Below are 19,494 nucleotides of genomic sequence, written 5' to 3'. Positions count from 1 at the left end.
CTGTACTTTATTTTTGTAATGGCACATGATGAACAAGGCGAAAGGAGTGAACAGAAAATGGTAATGAAATAATATATGCTTACATTTTGGGGTGGGTGGTGGATAGATGATTTAATCACAATTTGAGAAGTGAATTGATTTCTGATGAAGTTGCAAGTAGTGATCTGGCCACTCATTCTCCTTTAAATAAAAGGACTTCTCCTGTTTTAAAAAAGTAGTTTATGAAATATTTTTGGAATGTGAGACTTGTCAATGAATTTCAACTTGTGTCATCAATGCAGTGGTATGTTTTAGTAACGACCAAGTTATAATTATTTCTAACCATCCACAGAAGTCTTACCACATTGCTCTCTGCTTCTCCTCAGACTCTTAGGCTGTGGCTGATTCTCTCATTGTACATTCAACGTGGTCTCTCTGGGCTTTCTTTCCCCAGACGTATGTTCACAGCTTGTTCACAAAGCTGTCAACATTTGAGGTTCATTAGCACCTTCTCAACTTGAGTCCACATGGCATCTTTCCCTCCAGGAAATTATTCCCCATGTACCTGTCCTAAAAGGAGCAGATAAAGTTTTCGTCATTCTAGCCAAGAAAAAAATCTGCCAAGAAGTCCATCTTCTGCCTTTAAGGACACCAACATAATTTATCATAGGTCACAAAACATGCGGGATTGTTAGTCTGTAAAAGTCTTCTCTTTTAAATCTATCACTGCTAGTTTTTCATCTATATTTTTTGTTTTCTTTCTTGCTCCTCTTAAATAGACTCTCTCTCTCTCTCTTTCCCTCAGGAACTTAGATTTAATTCTAGTTTGCATTATTTGGATTAATAGAAAAATGAGTAATCCAGTTCTTATCTAGTTAAGTCTTGAAAGGTGGGATGATTGCATGAAAGCATGGCAGGAAGTGGTCAGGTAATGTATAAATTTTTTTTTTTTTTTTACTATTTGGAGGCTCTTTGTATGACATCTCATCTTTGATTCACCTCTTAGAATCAACAGAGTAAACAACCACTGTTGTCATTCAGATTGTGAAGAGTATGAGTGAGCACTTTGTTTCCAGTTTCCAAAATCACTAATGCCATAATTCTGTGGATATGGACCTTGAAATTAAACCACTGTGAAATTATGGAAGAAAATGGAAAGCATTTCCAAAGACCACAGGTAGGTAAAACTAGAGAATTGCCAGAAAGACTTGGTGGTTCATCAGCCTAGAAAACCCTATGGGGCAGTTCTACTTTGTAAGTAGAATTCAACTTGGCAGCACCTAATGACAACAACCTGAGAAACTCTAGTTTTCTTCACTGATCTCACTTTTCCCTTTAGATCTACCAAAAGTCAACAATGAAAAACCAGACCACATTTACTGAATTTATCCTGCTGGGCCTTACATTTCAACCTGAACTCCAAGTGGTGATATTCATCTTTCTGCTACTTGCCTACATGCTGAGTGTCCTAGGAAATTTGGCCATCATCATACTCACTGTCATTGATCCCCACCTCAAGACCCCAATGTATTTCTTTCTGCGGAATTTCTCCTACTTAGAAGTTTCCTTCACAACCATTTTCATTCCCAGATTGTTGACCAGCTTGACAACAGGAAATAGGGTCATCAGCTTTACTGGATGCTTGACTCAGTATTTTTTTGCTATATTCCTTGGAGCAACAGAGTTTTACCTCCTGGCCTCTATTTCTTATGACCACTATGTGGCAGTCTGTAAACCCCTGCATTACTTGACCATCATGAACAGCCAGGTCTGCATACGACTCGTGTTTTGCTCCTGGATGGCAGGAGTTCTGACTGTCTTATCCCCAATTATCCTGATAAGCCAGTTGGATTTCTGTGCCTCCAATGTGCTGAATCAATATTACTGTGACTATAGACCCCTCGTGGAGATCGCCTGCTCAGACACAAGCCTCTTACAACTGATAGTCATCTTCTTAGCTGTTTTGACTCTGGTGGTGACTCTGGTGGTGACTCTGGTGCTGGTGATACTTTCTTATACACACATTATCAGGACCATTCTGAGGATCCCTTCTGCCCAGCAAAGGACAAAGGCCTTCTCCACTTGTTCCTCCCACATGATTGTCATCTCTCTTTCTTATGGCAGCTGCATCTTTTTGTACATTGACCCATCAGCAAAGAAAGGAGGTAACTTTGACAAGGAAGTGTCTCTATTGATGACCTCAGTTAGTCCCTTGTTGAACCCCTTTATTTACACCTTAAGGAATCAGCAGGTAAAGCAAGCTTTCAAGAACACAGTAAAAAAGATTGTGAAGTTTTAATAACCAGAATTTATTACTTTTAATTAATGAAAATTTTAACTAACAAGTATTTTAGTAAATATTTATTGTCTACTATGTTTCAAGTGGTAGGCTCAGCATTGAGAATATAAATATAAGAAACATACATCCCAATTTCTAGGAACCTCCAATCTAGTATCATAAAACAAACAAACAAAAAACCTGTTGCTGTGGAGTCAATTCCGACTCACAGCAACCCTACGAGGCAGAGTAGAGCTGCCCCATAGGGTTTACAAGGCTGTGAGTTTTCACAATGGCACACTGCCACATCTTTCTCCCATGGAGTGGCTGATGGGTTGGAATCCCCAGCCTATGGTTTGCAGCCTAATGCTTTAACCACTTCATTACCAGGGTTCCAAATACCTGTTGCCCAGAAGTGAGGAAATTTTCTAATGTGGAAGCCTGTATGTTTGATAGAGCCATAAATCAAAATGAAGGCTTCAGAAAGAAAATATTTCTAAGATCACAATAAAAAAAAAAGAAAAAAATCTTTTTTTTGATCACAATAAGCTATGTTTAATTAGATTTAATTTGAAACCACAGATAAATAATAAACATATGTTTATGTATCAGTTTACAGATTGACTCCAGCTTTAGAAGAACACGTGAAATATGAAGATAACCTTAAAAAGAACACGTAGAAACTTTTGAATTGGTGTATGTTTTGCTGTGTATATTCTGAACAACAAAAACAACAAAAAATTATAGCCAAGAAAAAAAAAGAAAGGAAATATGGACAAGCAATGCAACAAGGGACAAAGTGGAGTTTGTACGGAAAGGTTTTGTTTGCCTTTCAGAACAACTTAAAAGCATAGACTTGGGGAAAATCTTCAGGTATACCTTCAAATTAAGAATATTCCAAGATAGAGTCTACCAATAGTAGGCATTAGATAGATGACGATAATGACAATGATGGAAAAGGAGGAGAAAGAGAAGGAGGAAAGGAGGAGAAAAATAGAGAAGAAAAGAGTAGGAGGAGAAAGACGAAACAAAGAAGAAGAGAAAGAGGAGGAAAGAAAGGAAGGAAAGAATGAAGGAAGAAAGGAAGGGAGGGAGCAAAGAAGGAAAGACTATAATAGATATAAAAATAAAAACTCCCCTGGCAGTCAGAAATTATGTGCCTAAGAAATGTCAGAGCTGGAAGCAGAGCCAGTGGAATTGGGAATTAAAAAATAGGGAGTATCAAGCCTAGAAGGCTTTGGTATTCTTTCAGAGTTTTAGGTGTGAAAAGCTATGAATATTGTTTAGAATTTGTTTTTGTTTTGTTTTTAAAGTTAGGTAATGTACTTATGAAAGAAAAGTCCAAAATCATTTCAGTCTAGTAGTGCTAGAAAATCAGAAGTCAAATGGAGGATAGAAAGATTGTCACACCTAGTTAAAAGGGAAATAAAATTTTAGCCCGGCAAAGTGGACACTAAATGAAAATCATGAGAAGAAGAAAAACCTTGAAGCTTTAGGTAAAATTATTAAATCGTCAATGTTTTCCTTGGCATTCAGGAGTGCTTGATGCGTCACTTTTCATAGGAGTAATCTACCTTCTGTCCTGTTTGATATTTCCCCCTAGAATTAGTGTCTAACAGTAACTTCTTTAAAAAGAGTTTCCCCAGTTGTGTTGTAAGATCACAGATGGGAGATTTTGAACACTGAAAAGACATTAGCAAAATCATAGAAAAAAAGAAGCTGAGATTCTCATTGCCTCAACCTACTACCTTTCTTTGTAGTTGGTAAAATGTGGGTCTAGATTTGGAAATCATCACTTCTGCAGTGAAAGGTTGTTGTGGAAGGGAAATGTTACTTAGATTTGTTAGCAGCAGCAGCAGCAGTCTTCTCATTTGGTTTGGGGAAGAAGGGGACTTTAGGTAGAAAGGAATATAGATTACAGGACTACCTAGACCTAGTTTTGAGCCCTGAGTTTACCATTTACCAGTTGTGTACTTGGACAAATGACTTAATAACTCAGACCCTTAATTTCCTCATCTTTAAAATGGGAACATTTTCTCTCTTCTAGTGTTGTTATAAGAATTCCAGATAATTCATGCAGATTTCTCACTTATTGCACAAGACAGGTATATAGAAATGGATATTTATTTTCCTATACTTAATGAAACTTAGTTTTCGAGTGCTTGTTTCTGCTAGGTAGAGAGAATTTTAATTCAGTTCATTCTAGGTTTTCTCAGTGAAAACCAACAAAATCCAGTGTGGACACATGGCGACAACATGTGTGTCAGAGTAGAACTGCCCTCTATTGGGTTTTCAATGGCTATAATCTTTCAGAAGTAGATAACCAGGCCTTTCTTTTGTTGCATTACTAAATGAATTCAAACTACCAACCTTTCATTTAGGAGGCAAGTACAAACTGTTGGCATCATGCGGGGAGCTCTTTCCTAGCGAAAAACCAAAAAAAAAAAAAAAACCCATTGCCCTCAAGTTGATTCTGACTCACAGCGACACTATAGGACAGAGTAGAACTGCTCCATAGGGTTTCCAAGGAGCACCTGGTGGATTAGAACTGCTGACCTTTTGGTTAGCAGCTATGGCTCTTAACCGCTACGCCACCAGGGTTTCATTTCTTAGTGAAGTGCTATGAAAAGTTAATTCATGAACTCAGCTCTAATGTGTTTTCACTCTAAGTCAGTTCAAGATTTTGGCCTTTGCCCTCTTCTCATGTTGATCAGAGATGAGGTTTCCATGCCATCCTGGAGAAGTACATGTGTGATCCTTTGCTGTTTGTTTTTTTTGGCATCCTCACAGTATTAACCACACAAATCCTTATTGTCTATGTAGCTGTCTTATACCTTCAAGTATATAAGTACATACTTTTTAATCTCATTTTCTAGTTCTTAGGGGGAATTTTATCAGAAGCAGAAATTTCTGCTATTAATACTTTACTTAAAAGTTTTGTTAGGAATGGTTGTTGAATATTATCAAATACCTTCCTTGACTTCCATCCAAACTTTCTGAAATGTAAGCAAATAAACTTTATTTTTTTTTATTCTGGTAAATATATGCATAATAAATATATGCATTTTTATATTTGCCATTTCAACACTGTTTATATGCACAATTCAATGACATTAATCATGTTCATATTGGTGTTCAATCATCACCTCTATCCATTTCTAAATTTTTGCCTCACCCTAACTGAAGCTCAGTGTCCCCTAAGGAATGAGTCCTTCTTTCCCTCTCTCTCCCTCTCATCCCTGATAATCACAAATAACCTTAGGTCTTGCCTATTCTATATATTTCATATAAGTAGAATTATACAATATTTGTCCTTTTGTGCCTGACTTATTTCACTCATGAAATAAATGAAATATGTGATCTTTCACACATATCACAAAATTCAAACATGATGTTTTCAATTCTACTACATTCATGTAGTAGCATGTATCAGAACTTCATTTCTCTTTATAGCTAAGTAAGATTCCACTGTATGCACGTACCACATTTTGTTAATCCATTAATCTGTTGATAGACATTTAGGCTATTTGCATCTTTTGGCTATTGTGAATAATGCTACTATGAATATTGGTGTACAAATATCTGTTTGCATTCCCATATATCTATAGTCAATTGATTTTTGACAGAGGTGCTAAGTCCAACCAGCAGAGAAAGAACAGTGTTTTAATACATTGGTGCTGGGGACAACTGGATTTTCACAAGCAAAAGAATGAACCTGGACCCATATGTCACACCGTATATGAAAACTACCTCATATGGATCCAGGGCCTAAATGTAAGCACTAAAACCATGAAACTCTTAGAAAAAAAATATAGGTAATATTTTGGGACCAAGTGTTTAATAATGGATTTTAGATATGACACCAAAAGCACGAGGAACAAAAGACAAAATAGATAAATTGGACTTCACTAAAATTAAAAACTTTTGTTTATCAAAGGACTTTATCAACAAAGTGAAGAGACAACCTACAGAGTAAGAGAAAAATTTTTGGAAACCATATATCTGATAAGGATTAATATCCAGAATACATAAAGAACTTCTGCAATTAACAACAAAAAGAGAACTGAATCAAAACATATGCAAAGGACTTGAATAGATATTTCAACAAGGTAAAAATATAAATGGCCAACTCTTATCTTTTAAACACTGTTAGCTGGAATTTCTGTTATTTGAAGTCAAATACAACCTTAAATTATGCAGCTAGAATTTTCTGTTTAGCCTAATCTAGTGCTCTTTTACTGAGAAAATTTAACCCATCACATTTATTTTGAGAATAGATTACTTGATTTTTTACTTCTCATTTTATTTTATAGTCACATATCATTTTACTTTGATATTTTTTTCTTTTCCTTACTTTGCTAACTTTATCAAATTCCTCTACATTCTTCCTTTCACTCCTGTTATTTTATAAGTTTTTTTATATTGTCAATTCTGATATCAAATTACTTTTCTATTCTTAACAATTAAAGGTGAATTAAGCTGTTTATATGTTCATGTTAAATAACTGCAATATTATCTTTGAGATGAAACTTTAAGAATACTTTTATTTCCACACTAATCTCCACCAAGCTAAGGCATGTAGAAAAGGTATTTCCCCATTATTCTCTTAACATCTCAACTCTTAAATTTTGTTGAAATTATTAAAAAATTTTAGTTTAAGACTTAAAGTACATCCTGAGAATGTATGCTTAGATGGAAAGCATAGATAGAAAGTCTCAGAGTGACTTTGCTTACACAAATGTGCATTTCCTTAGACTTGACAGCTAAATAATTTTATCTCACGGGGATGGGATCGATTTTTATACACAAAGTAATATATATACACAGGCAATCCCCAGGTTATGAACATCTGACCTCTGACTTACAGACAACTGGTACTTAAGAACAGACTGCCATAAATATTTATAATATTAAAATTTGAGTTAAATATAATGGTTCATAATAAAGAATACACACGCTACTTTGTGATGTTCATGAAAACATTGCTTGGTTTGAAAATGCTTCTTAAGTGTTATATATGCATAGAAAGGAAAAATATGTACTATATACTAAGACAAATGTTTGACTAAATTAAGCTAAATAAGAACCATATACGTATCTAATCTGACTTACCCACAAATTGGACTTAAACACAGACTTAGGAACAGATCTCCTTTGTAACCTGGGAACTGTCTATATTAAGTATATACAGTATTTTTTCATAGTAGTAAGTGCTCATGTTAGAAAGTCAAGTACTACCAATGCCTCTCTACAATTGTCAATGATCAAACATCAATAAAGGAGCCTGCCTCTTTATTATAATTTTCCCCTGATGGTTACCTGATGATGGAACGCTGCCAAGTTTCACTTAGTTGAATTTGGACTTGGTTTATTATGACTTTAAGAAACTATGTGCCTATGTTGCTACTATGAATATAAGTTGTTGTTGCTGTCATTGTTAGGTGCCACCAAGTTGGCTCCAACTCATAGCGACCCTATGTACAACAGAACTAAATACTGCCCAGTCCTGCTCCATCCTCACAATTGTTGCTATGCTTGAGATTATCATTGCAGCCACTGTGTCAGTGCATCTTAGTGAGAGTCTTCCTCTTTTCTCCTGACCCTTTACCAAGCATGATGTCCTTCTCCAGGGACTAGTCCCTCCTGATAATATGTCCGAAGTATGAGAGACGAAGTCTCGAAATCCTTGCTTCTAAGGAGCACTCTGGCTGTAATTTTTCCAAGACAGATTTGTTTGCTCTTCTGGCAGCCCATGGTATAATATTTTTCAACAGCATTTTCAACTGTTTTCAACGGCGTTTCTCAAACTGAAAGAACTGAAGAAAAAATTCAAGCCTCGAGTTGCAACAGTAAAGGATTCCATAGGGAAAATATTAAATGATGCAGGAAGCATCAAAGGAAGATGGAAGGAATACACAGAGTCATTATACCAAAAAGAATTAGTCAATATTCAACCATTTCAAGAGGTGGCATATGATCAGGAACTGATGGTACTGAAGGAAGAAGTCCAAGCTGCTCTGAAGGCACTGGTGAAAAAGAAGGCTCCAGGAATTGATGGAATATCATTTGAGATGTTTCAACAAACAGATGCAGCACTGGAGGTGCTCAATCGTCTATGCCAAGAAATATGGAAGACAGCTTCCTGGCCAACTGATTGGAAGAGATCCATATTTATGCCTATTCCCAAGAAAGGTGATCCAGCTGAATGTGGAAATTATAGGACAATATCATTCATATCACAGGCAAGCAAAATTCTGCCGAAGGTCATTCAAAAACGGCTACAGCAGTATATCGACAGGGAACTGCCAGAAATTCAGGACAGTTTCAGAAGAGGACGTGGAACCAGGGATATCATTGCTGATGTCAAATGGATCCTGGCTGAAAGCAGAGAATACCAGAAGGATGTTTTCCTGTGTTATATTGATTATGCAAAGGCATTTGACTGTGTGGATCATAACAAACTATGGATAACACCGAGAAGAATGGGAATTCCAGAACACTTAATTGTGCTCATGAGGAACCTTTACATAGATCAAGAGGCAGCTGTTTGGACAGAACAAGGGGATACTGATAGGTTTAAAGTCAGGAAAAGTGTGCGGCAGGGTTCTATTCTTTCACCATACCTGTTCAATCTCTATGCTGGACAAATAATGCAAGAAGCTGGACTATACGAAGAAGAACGGGACATCAGGATTGGAGGAAGACTCATTAACAACCTGTGTTATGCAGATGACACAACCTTGCTTGCTGAAAGTGAAGAGGACTTGAAGCACTTACTAATGAAGATCAAAGACCACAGCCTTCAGTATGGATTGCACCTCAACATAAAGAAACAAAAATCCTCACAACTAGACCAATGAGCAGCATCCTGATACATGGAGAAAAGATTGAAGTTGTCAAGGATTTCATTTTACTTGGATCCACAATCAACAGCCATGGAAGCAGCAGTCAAGAAATCAAAAGATACATTGCATTGGGTAAATCTGCTGCAAAGGACCTCTTTAAAGTGTTGAAGAGCAAGGATGTCACCCTGAAGACTAAGGTGTGCCTGACCCAAGCCATGGTATTTTCAATGCCATCATATGCATGTGAAAGCTGGACAATGAATAAGGAAGACCGAAGAAGAGTTGACGCCTTTGAATTGTGGTGTTGGCAAAGAATATTGAAAATACCACAGACTGCCAAAAGAACGAACAAATCTGTCTTAGGAGAAGTACAACCAGAATGCTCCTTAAAGGCAAGGATGGCGAGACTGCATCTTAAATTCTTTAGACATGTTGTCAGGAGGGATCAGTCCCTGGAGAAGAACATCATGCTTGGCAGAGTACAGGGTCAGCGGAAAAGAGGAAGACCCTCAATGAGGTGGATTGACACAGTGGCTGCAACAATGAGCTCAAGCATGACAACGATTGCAAGGATGGCGCAGGACTGGGCAGTGTTTCACTCTGTTGTGCATGGGGTCGCTATGAGTCAGAACTGACTCGATGGCACCTAACAACAACAACATAATTCAAAAGCATCAATTCTTCTTTGGCCTTTCTTAGTCATTGTCCAGCTTTTGCTTGCACATGAGGCGACTGAAAATACCATGGTTTGGGTCAGGTGCACTTTAGTCCTGAAAGTGACATGTTTGCTTTTTAACACTTTAAAGAGGTCTTTTGCAGCAGATTTGCCCAGCGGAATGTGTCATTTGACTTCTTGACTGCAGCTTCTATGGGCATTGGTTGTGGATCCAAGTAAAACGAAATCCTTGACAACTTCAATATTTTCTCCATTTATCATGATGTTGCTTATTGGTATTGGTCCAGTTGTATTTTGTTTTCTTTATGTTGAGGTGTAATCCATTCTGAAGGCTGCAGTGTTTGATCTTTATCAGTAAGTGCTTCAAGTCTTCTTCACTTTCAGCAAACAAGGTTGTGTCATCTGCATGTAGTGGGTTGTTAATGAGTCTTCCCCCAATCCTGATGCCCCGTTCTTGTTCATAGAGTTTGGCTTCTCAGATTATTTGCTCAGCCTACAGATTGAATAAGTACGGTGAAAGGATACAACCTTGACACACACCTTTCCTGACTTTAAACCACACAGTGCCCCCTTGTTTTGTTTGAATGACTGCCTCTTCGTCTACCTATAGATACCTCATGAGCACAGTTAAGGGTTCTGGAATTCCCATTCCTTGCTATGTTATCCATAATTTGTTATGATCCACACAGTTGAATGCTTTTACATAGTCAATAAAACACAACAAAGTATCTTTCTGGCATTCTCTGCTCCAGCCAAGATCCATCTAATATCAGCATTGATATCGTTCATTCCGTGTCCTCTTCTGAATATGGCTTGAATCTGGCAATTCCCTGTCAATGTACTGCTGCAATTACTTTTGAATTATCTTCAACAAGTGTGATATTAATGATACTGTTTGATAATTTTCTCACTTGTTGGGTCACCCTTGTTTGGGATGGGTACAAATATGAATCACTTCCAGTCAGTTGGCCAGGTAGCTGTCTTCTAAATGTCTTGGCATAGACAAGTGAGCACCTCCTGGGCTGCATTCGTTTGTTGGAATATCTCAATTGGTATTCTATCAGTTCCTGGAGACTAGTTTTTTGCCAGTGCCTTCAGTGCATTTTGGACCTTTTCCTTAAGTACCATCGGTTCCTGATTATATGCTACCACCTGAAAAGTTTAAACATCGACCAATTATTTTTGGTACAGTGACTCTGTGTATTTCTTCCATCTTCTTTTGATGCTTTCTGTGTTGTTCAGTGTTTTCTCCATAGAATCTTTCAATATTACAACCTGAGGTTTGAGTTTTTCCTTCAGGTCTTTCAGCTTGGGAAATACCAAGCATGTTCTTCCCTTTTAGTTTTCTAACTTCAGGTCTTTGAACATTTCATTAGAATACTTTGTCTTCTCTAACCGACCTTTAAAATCTTCTGTTCGGCTCTTTCGCCACATCCAAAAGCAAGTTTCAGAGTTTCTTCTGACACTCATTTTGGTCTTTCCTTTCTTTTTAATGACCTTTTGCTTTTTTCATGTATGATGCCCTTGATGTCATCCCACAAACTTGTCTAGTCTTCAGTTATTAGTGTTCAATGGGTCAAATCATTTCTTGAGATCATCTTCAAGTTCAGTGGAATATACATAAGGTTGTATTTTGGTTCTTGTGGACTTGTTTTAATTTTTGCAGCTTCAACTTGAACTCATAGGAGCAACTGATGGTCTGTTCTGCAGTCAGCACCCGGTCTTGCAAGAAATCTGTCTTGGAAAAAAATGCAACCTGGATGCTCCCTAGAAGCAAGCTTGGTGAGAGTTCATCTCATGTACTTTGGGCATGTTATCAGCGGGGTCCAGTCCCTGGAAAAGGACATTATGCTTGGTAAAGTAGAGGGTCAGTGAAAGAGAGGAAGATCCTCAAGGAGATGGATTGACACAGTGGCTGCAATAATGGGCTGAAGCATAGTAACAATTGTGACAATGGTGAAGGATAGAGCAATGTTTTATTGTTATACTATGATTCGAAACTGACTTGGTGGCACCTAACAACAACAACAACAATTTCAACTAAGTGAAACATGGTGTTCTATCATCAGTTAAACATCGAGGGTGAATTATAATAAAGAGGTAGACTCCTTTATTGATGTTTGATCATTGACTACTGTAGAGATATGTTGGTAGTATCTGACTTTCTAAACACGTGCACTTACTACCATGAAAAAACAGCATATACATTTAATTAATAAGTCAGTCCCTGGGTTACAAATGAGATCTCTTCCTAAACCTGTCCTTAAGCCGAATTTGTAGGTAAGTCAGAACAGGTAATACAGTTCTTATTTAGCCTCAGTTAGGCAAATGTTTGTCTTAGCACATAGTATATATTTTACCTTTCTATGCATATAAAACACTTAAGAAACATTTCCAAATGGAATGTTTTCATGATCATTAAAAACTAGTGACTGTGTTTGTTATTACGAACCATTGTATTTAACTCAAATTTTTAATATAATAGGCTTTATGGCAATCTGTTCTTAAGTACTAGTTGTCCGTAAGTAGACTTTTGTAACCTGAGGATTGCCTGTATATATAATAAGTTACTCTACGTGTAATAATTGGTGCCATCCACCTGAGATAAAATTATTTGTCTGTCAGGTCCAAGGAAAGGCATATTTACATAGGCAAAGCCACTCAGAGACTTTCTATGTTTCCATTTGAGCATATGTGCTCAGGATGTACTTTAACAAAATTAAAGATAAATTACAGCGGCAGTATAGGCAGTATAGAGGTAAATAAAATTAAAGAAGACAGGAAAAGTAGTGAGACTTTAACATGTGATACGCGATATGCAATAGTTAAATTGAAATGAATGATGTTAATATGACTGGAATGTTGCAATATTAGTCCTGGGTTCTTTAAACAGAAGGTATATACTCTAAGGAAATATATATTAAAAGTCTTAAACTGAAATTTTTAAATGATTTCAGTAAAATTTAAGAGTTGGGATGGTAAGAGAATAATGGGAAAATATTTTTTCTACATCTTAGCTTGGGGCGATGAGCGTGGAAATAAAAGTATTCTTAAAGTTTCTCCTCAGAGATGATACCCATTGCTGCTGAGTTGATTTCGACTCATGGAAACCCTATAGGAAAGAGTAGAACTTACCCATAGGGTTTTTAAGGGGTGGCTGGTGGATTCAAACTGCTGACTTCTTGGTTAGTAGCAGAGCTCTTAACCACTGCCCCTCATAGACCATAGAGTATAGTTATTTAACATGAATATATGAACAGCTTAATTCAACTTTAATCTTAATTGTTAAGAATGGGAAGGTAATTTGATATCGCAATCGGAACCTTAATAAAGCTTATAAAATAACAGGAGTGTAGGGGGAATATAAAGAAATTTGGTAAAATTAGCAAAAAAATAACTTCACCTTTCCACAAAAGGTGAAAACAGCCTAAATGCCTATCAGCAGATAAGCGGACTAACAAAATGTGGTACATACATACAGTGGAATCTTATTTAGCTATAAAGAGAAATGATGCATGCTACTACGTGAATGAATCTCAAAAGCATCATGTGTGAATTTCATTATATGTATGAAAGATAGCATATTTCACTTATTCCTTGAGTGAAATAAGTCAGTCACAAAAGAACAAATATTGTATGATCTCACAGGAAATATCAGGAATAGAGAAGACCTAAGGTTATTTAGGATTACTAGGGATGGGAGGGAGGGAGAGGGAAAGAAGGACTCATTGCTTAGGAGACACTGAGCTTCAGTTAGGGTGACGGGAAAATTTGGAAACCATTAGAGGTGATGACTGAACACGAGGAACCTGATTAATGTCACTGGATTGCACTTACAAACAATGTTCAAATGGCAAGTGTTTTGTTACAAATATATTTGCCACAGTAAAAAAAAATAATAAGGTTTATTTGTCTTATGTTTCAGAAACTTTGGATGGAAGTCAGGGAAGGTATTTGATAATATTCAACAACCATTCCTAATAAAACCTTTAAGTAAAATATTAACAGGAGGGATTTCTGCTTTTGATAAATTGAATTAGTTTTTTTCAGGCTGACTCTCCTCCTAAGAACTAGAAAAAGAGAGAAAAAATATTTATATACTTGAAGGTAAAAGATAGCTACACAGGCAGTGAGGATTTGTGTGGTTAATGTTATGGGGACCCCAAAAGAGAAACAACAAAGGATCACATGCACGGTTCTCTGAGGTGGTATGTAAAACTCATCTTTGATCAATGTCAGAAGAGGGCAAAGAACAGAATCCTGAACTAAGAATTGAAACACGTCAGAGCTGAGTTTATGAATTAAATTTCCGTAGCACTTCACTATGAAAAGTTTCCCTGCGTACAAATGGTTTGCATTTGGCTATTAATTGAAAGGTCGGTGGTTTGACTCCATTCAGTGATGCTGCAGAAGAAAGGCCTGGATAGCCACTTGTGTAACATTACAGCCATTGAAAACCCCATGGAGGGCATTTCTACTCTGATACGCATGAGGTTGCCATGAGTTGGAATTGGAATTGATTGGTTTTCACTGAGAAAACCTGGAACGAATGTAATTAAAATTTTCCTCACCCAGCAGAAACAGTCACTCAAAAGCTAAGTTTTGTTAAGTATACAAACCCCACCCCAAAAAACTCATTGCTGGTGAGTTGAATTCCAACTTATAGTGACCCAATAGGACAGAGTCAAAGTGCTCCATAGGGTTTCCAAGGCTGGAAGTCTTTAGGGAAGCGTACTGCCGCCATCTATCTCCCACAGATTGACTGGTGGGTTCGAAGCACCAACCTTAGGTGTGAGTGCTTAACCACTGCCACCAGGTCTATTGGAAAATAAATATCCATTGCTATATATCCGTCTTGTGCAATAAGTGAGAAATCTGCATGAATTATCTGGAATCCTTCTAACGACACTAGAAAAGAGAAAATGTTATTTTAAAGATGAGAAAATTGAGGGTCTGTATTATTAAGTCATTTGTCTAAGTACACAACTGGTAAATGGCAAACTCAGGGTTCAGAATTAGGTTTATGTAGTTCTGTAATCTATGTTCCTTTCTACTCATAGTCCCCTTCTTCCCCAAACCAAGTGAGAAGACTGCTGCTTGCTACTGCTAACAAACCTGAGTAACATTTCCCTTCCACAACATCCTTCCTTTCACTGCAAAAGTGATGATTTCCAAATCTAGACTCACATTTTACCAACTACAAAGAAAAGTAGTAGGTTGAGGCAATAAGAATCTCAGCTTTTTTTCTGATTTTGCTATGTCTTTTCAGGGTTCAAAATCTCCCATCTGTGATCTTATAACACAACTGGGGAAACTCTTTATAAAGAAGTTAACCATTAGGCACTAATTCTAGGGGGAAATGTCAATAAGACAGATGGTGGATTACCCTTATGAAAAGTGACACGTCAAACGCTCCTGCATGCCAAGCCAGATATTGAAAATTTAATAATTTTACCTAAAGCTTCAAAGTTTTTCTCATTCTCATGATTTCTGTGTTTACTTTGCATGTGTAAAATCTTTATTTCCCTTTTAACTGGGTGTGATGATCTTTCTATTTGACCTCTGGTTTCCCGGGACGACTGAATTGAAATGATTTTGAACATCACTTTCATAAGTACACTGTGAAACTTAAAAGTATACTATAGGACTTAAAAATAGTACACTAAACCAGAAAAAGAAAAAAAAAAAAAAACCCAGTTCCGTCGAGTTGATTCCGACTCATACAGACCCTATCTAAAGTAAAAAAGAAAAAAAGCAACTTCTAAACAATATTCATAGCTTTCCTAAAGCTTCAAAAGAATACCAAAACTTTATAGGCTTGATACTATATATATATATATATATATATATACACATACCCACACCCATTGCCATGGAGTCGATTCTGACTCCTAACGACTCTATTGGACAGAGTAGAACTGCCCCAGAGGGTTTCCAAGGAGTGCCTGGTGGACACAAACTGCCAGCCTTTTGATTAGCAGCCATAGCTCTTAACCACTACACCACCAGGGTTTCCATACATACATAAAAAACATATATATATATATATTTTTCTTTTTACTCATAATTTCACTGGCTCTGCTTCTAGCTCTGACATTTCTTAGGCCTGTAATTCCTGACTTTCAGGGGAGTTCTTATTTATATGTTGTCTTAGTTATCTAGTGATGCTGTAACAGAAGTACCACAAATGGTGGCTTTAACAAGTAAATTTATTTTCTTAGAGGAGGCTAGAAGTCTTGATTCAGAGTGCTATCTCTAGGGGAAGGCTTTCTCTTTCTTTTGGCTCTGGAGAAAGGTCCTTGTCTCTTTTGAGCTTTTGTTCCAGGGCTATCTTCATGTGATTTGGCATCTCTCTTCTCCCAACTCTGCTTCTTGCTTGCTTGTTTAATCTCTTTTATATCTCAGAAGAGATTGATTTAAGACATACACCCTACTAATAATGTCTCATTAACAGAACAAAGAAAATCTATTCCCAAATGGGGTTATAACCACAGGTATAGAGTTAGGATTTAAAACACACATTTTGGGGGAACACAATTAAATCTGTAACATATATATATAATATCCCTTCCCTGCCTCTCTCGTTCCTTCCTTCCTTTCTTCCTCCTTTTCTCCCTCTTTCTCTTCCTTCCTCTCCTCATTCTCCTCCTCCTCGTCTTCCATCAGTGTCATCATCATCATCATCATAGCCATCATCTATCTAATGTCTACTATTGGTAGACTTTATTTCTGAATATCCTTGATTTGAAGGTTCCCTTAAGAATTTTTTCTAATTCTGTGTTGTTATTTTGTGAGGAAAACAAAACGTTTCTGTCCAAACTGGGCTTTGTCCTTTGCATTGCTTGTCCGAATTTCCTTTTAAGGTAATCTTTTTCACATTTTGCATGTTCTTCTAAAGCTGGAGTGCCTTTGTATAGCAATAAATACTTCTCGTATGTTTACTATTTCTTCTGTGGCTTTAAACTAAACCTGATTAAGCATAACTTATTGTAATCTTGGAGCCCTGGTGGCACAGTGGTTAAGAGCTCAGCTACTAACCAAAAGGTGGGCAATTCAAATCCACCAGGTGCTCCTTGGAAACCCTATGGGGCAGCTCTACTCTATCCTATGGGGTCACTATGAATTGGAATGGACTCGAGGGCAATGGGTTTTCGCTTGGTTTTTTTGTGATCTTACAATTATTTTTCTCCTGAATCCTTCATTTTGATTTATGACTTTATTAACTATGTGGTCTTCCAAGTTAGAAAACTTCCTCAATTCTATTATCTGTTCACTAAATTGCCCGAGTCAAGATTGCAATCTTGGCCCTTGTTTCCAAACTTACAGACCATGATTAGACTTTTACCATCCTCTGCTTGAATGCTATTCTTTTTTAGTCTTTTTAAATTTTGTTTATTTTGTTGTTGTTGAGAATATATACAGCAAAATATACACTAATTTAACAGTCTCTACATGTACATTTATTGACACTGATTGCATTCTTCAAGTTGTGCAACCATTCTCACCCTCCTTTTCTGAGTTGTTCCTCCCTCAGTGACATAAATTCACTAACCCCTAAGGTTCCTTTCTAATCTTTCAAGTTGCTGTTGTCACTTTGAGCCCATATAGATAGTTCTGGAAAGTGCATAATGCTCAAGTATACATTTTTTTTTTTTTTTTTACTAATTAAGCTAAAATATTTTTTGGTTTTAAGAAGACTTCAGGGAATATTTTTGGTTTAAGGTTTAAAGATTATCTTATGGCAATAGTTCTAGGGGTTGAATGCTATTCCTGATTGATGTCTTGTAACCTATTCTGTATATAAGAGTAGATCTATCCTCTATTCTACTCTCAAATCTATATTCTCCCCAAGACAAATATGGTAATATCACTTCCCTTTTTATAATTTCTCTTGGGTCAACGATGCTCAGCTAACTTCTTAATGTGAAATAAAACATCTTCATGATCGTTTCTCTGCCTTTTACTCTAAATTCATATCCTCTTATTATTCCCATAACAAACTGTATTTTGTCTCTCACATTTTACCTCCCAAGTGAAATGTTTTCTGCAATCAAGAGTAAAATTATTTGTCTCAAATCTTTTCTATGAGATCGCAGCTATTTCTTTGTAATAGCATTTAATGAATTTGATTATAATTTGATTTATAGCTCTCTAGGACATTAAATTGAAGGCTCCTAGAAATTGGGAACTATGCGTCTCATGCTTCTATTGTCAATGCCTAGCCTATCACTTGCAACATAGTAGATGTTTAACAAATATTTATTAGAATACTTGTTAGTTAAAAATTGTGAGTTTCAATTATTAGAACTTCACAATCTTTTTTACTGTGTTCTTGAAAGCTTGCTTTACCCGCTGATTCCTTAAGGTGTAAATAAAGGGGTTCAACAAGGGACTAACTGAGGTCATGAGTAGAGACACTTCCTTGTCAAAGTTACCTCCTTTCTTTGCTGATGGGTCAATGTACAAAAAGATGCAGCTGCCATAAGAAAGGGAGATGACAATCATGTGGGAGGAGCAAGTGGAGAAGGCCTTTGTCCTTTGCTGGGCAGAAGGGATCCTCAGAATGGTCCTGATAATGTGTGTATAAGAAAGTATCACCAGCACCAGAGTCACCACCAGAGTCAAAACAGCTAAGAGGATGACTATCAGTTGCAAGAGGCTTGTGTCTGAGCAGGCGATCTCCACAAGGGGTCTATAGTCACAGTAATAATGATTCAGCACATTGGAGGCACAGAAATCCATCTGGCTTATCAGGATAGCTGGGGGTAAGACAGCCAGGACTCCTCCCATCCAGGAGCAGAACACCAGCTGTATGCAGACCTGGCTGTTCATGATGGTCAAGTAATGCAGGGGTTTACAGACTGCCACATAGCGGTCATAAGAAATAGAGGCCAGGAGGTAAAACTCTGTTGCCCCGAGGAATATAGCAAAAAAGTACTGAGTCAAGCATCCAGCAAAGCTGATGACCTTATTTCCTGTTGTCAAGCTGGTCAACAATCTGGGAATGACAGTAGATGTGAAGGAAATTTCTAAGAAGGAGAAATTCTGGAGAAAGAAATACATTGGGGTCTTGAGGTGGGGATCTACCAGAGTAAGTATGATGACGGTCAGATTTCCTAGGATGCTCAGCATGTAGGCGAGTAAGAGAAAGACGAATATCACCACCCGGAGTTCAGGTTGATTTGTGAGACCCAGCAGGATAAACTCAGTAAATTTGGTCCAGTTTTTCATTGTTGACTTTTGGTAGATCTAAAGGGAAAAGTGAGATCAGTGATGAAAACTGAAGTTTCTTAGGGTGCTATTGTTGTTGTTGTTAGGTACCATGAGCTTGATTTCAACTTACTGCAACCTCATGTGACAGTAGAATTTCCCCTCAGGGGTTTTAAGGCTGTAATCTTTATGGGTACAGACCGCAAGTCTTTCTTCAGTGGAGCTGCTTGGTGAGTTCTAACCATCAGCCTTTCAGTTAGCAGCTGAGTGCTTAATCAGTGTGACACCACAACTCCTTCTCAGGGTGGGAGAGGTGAATTTGATTGCAACTAACAGAATCAACTCATATTATTATCCCCCATCCAACTCACCCATAACCAATGTCCTATTGGACTGGGCTTAGCTCCTTGTAATCCTAGGTTGTCTGTGCAAGTAACATTATTAATAAAGTCCTCGTCCTTTCTTCTCAATTTGACCTATTCCTGGGCACTTAGCAGAGAAGAGTT

The 19,494-nt window shown here is 37.2% G+C and overlaps 2 protein-coding genes across 2 annotated transcripts; one reads left to right on the top strand and one right to left on the bottom strand.

Moving 5' to 3' along the window:
* Positions 1-878: 878 nt before the first annotated feature.
* On the top strand, positions 879-2,278 carry LOC100673844 (olfactory receptor 6C4-like). The gene has a single exon (XM_010601143.3). It carries the CDS (start codon positions 1,337-1,339, stop codon positions 2,276-2,278), a length of 942 nt encoding a protein of 313 aa, XP_010599445.2. The 5' UTR covers positions 879-1,336.
* A 15,801-nt stretch (positions 2,279-18,079) lies between these two features.
* LOC135231303 (olfactory receptor 6C4-like) lies at positions 18,080-19,009 on the bottom strand. Its single transcript, XM_064285135.1, has one exon. The coding sequence runs from the start codon at positions 19,007-19,009 to the stop codon at positions 18,080-18,082; it is 930 nt and encodes a 309-aa protein (XP_064141205.1).
* Positions 19,010-19,494: the final 485 nt, after the last annotated feature.

This window comes from Loxodonta africana, chromosome 4 (assembly GCF_030014295.1).
Source record: "Loxodonta africana isolate mLoxAfr1 chromosome 4, mLoxAfr1.hap2, whole genome shotgun sequence".
NCBI lineage: Eukaryota > Metazoa > Chordata > Mammalia > Proboscidea > Elephantidae > Loxodonta > Loxodonta africana.
This window is presented reverse-complemented; position numbering and strand designations above follow the sequence as displayed.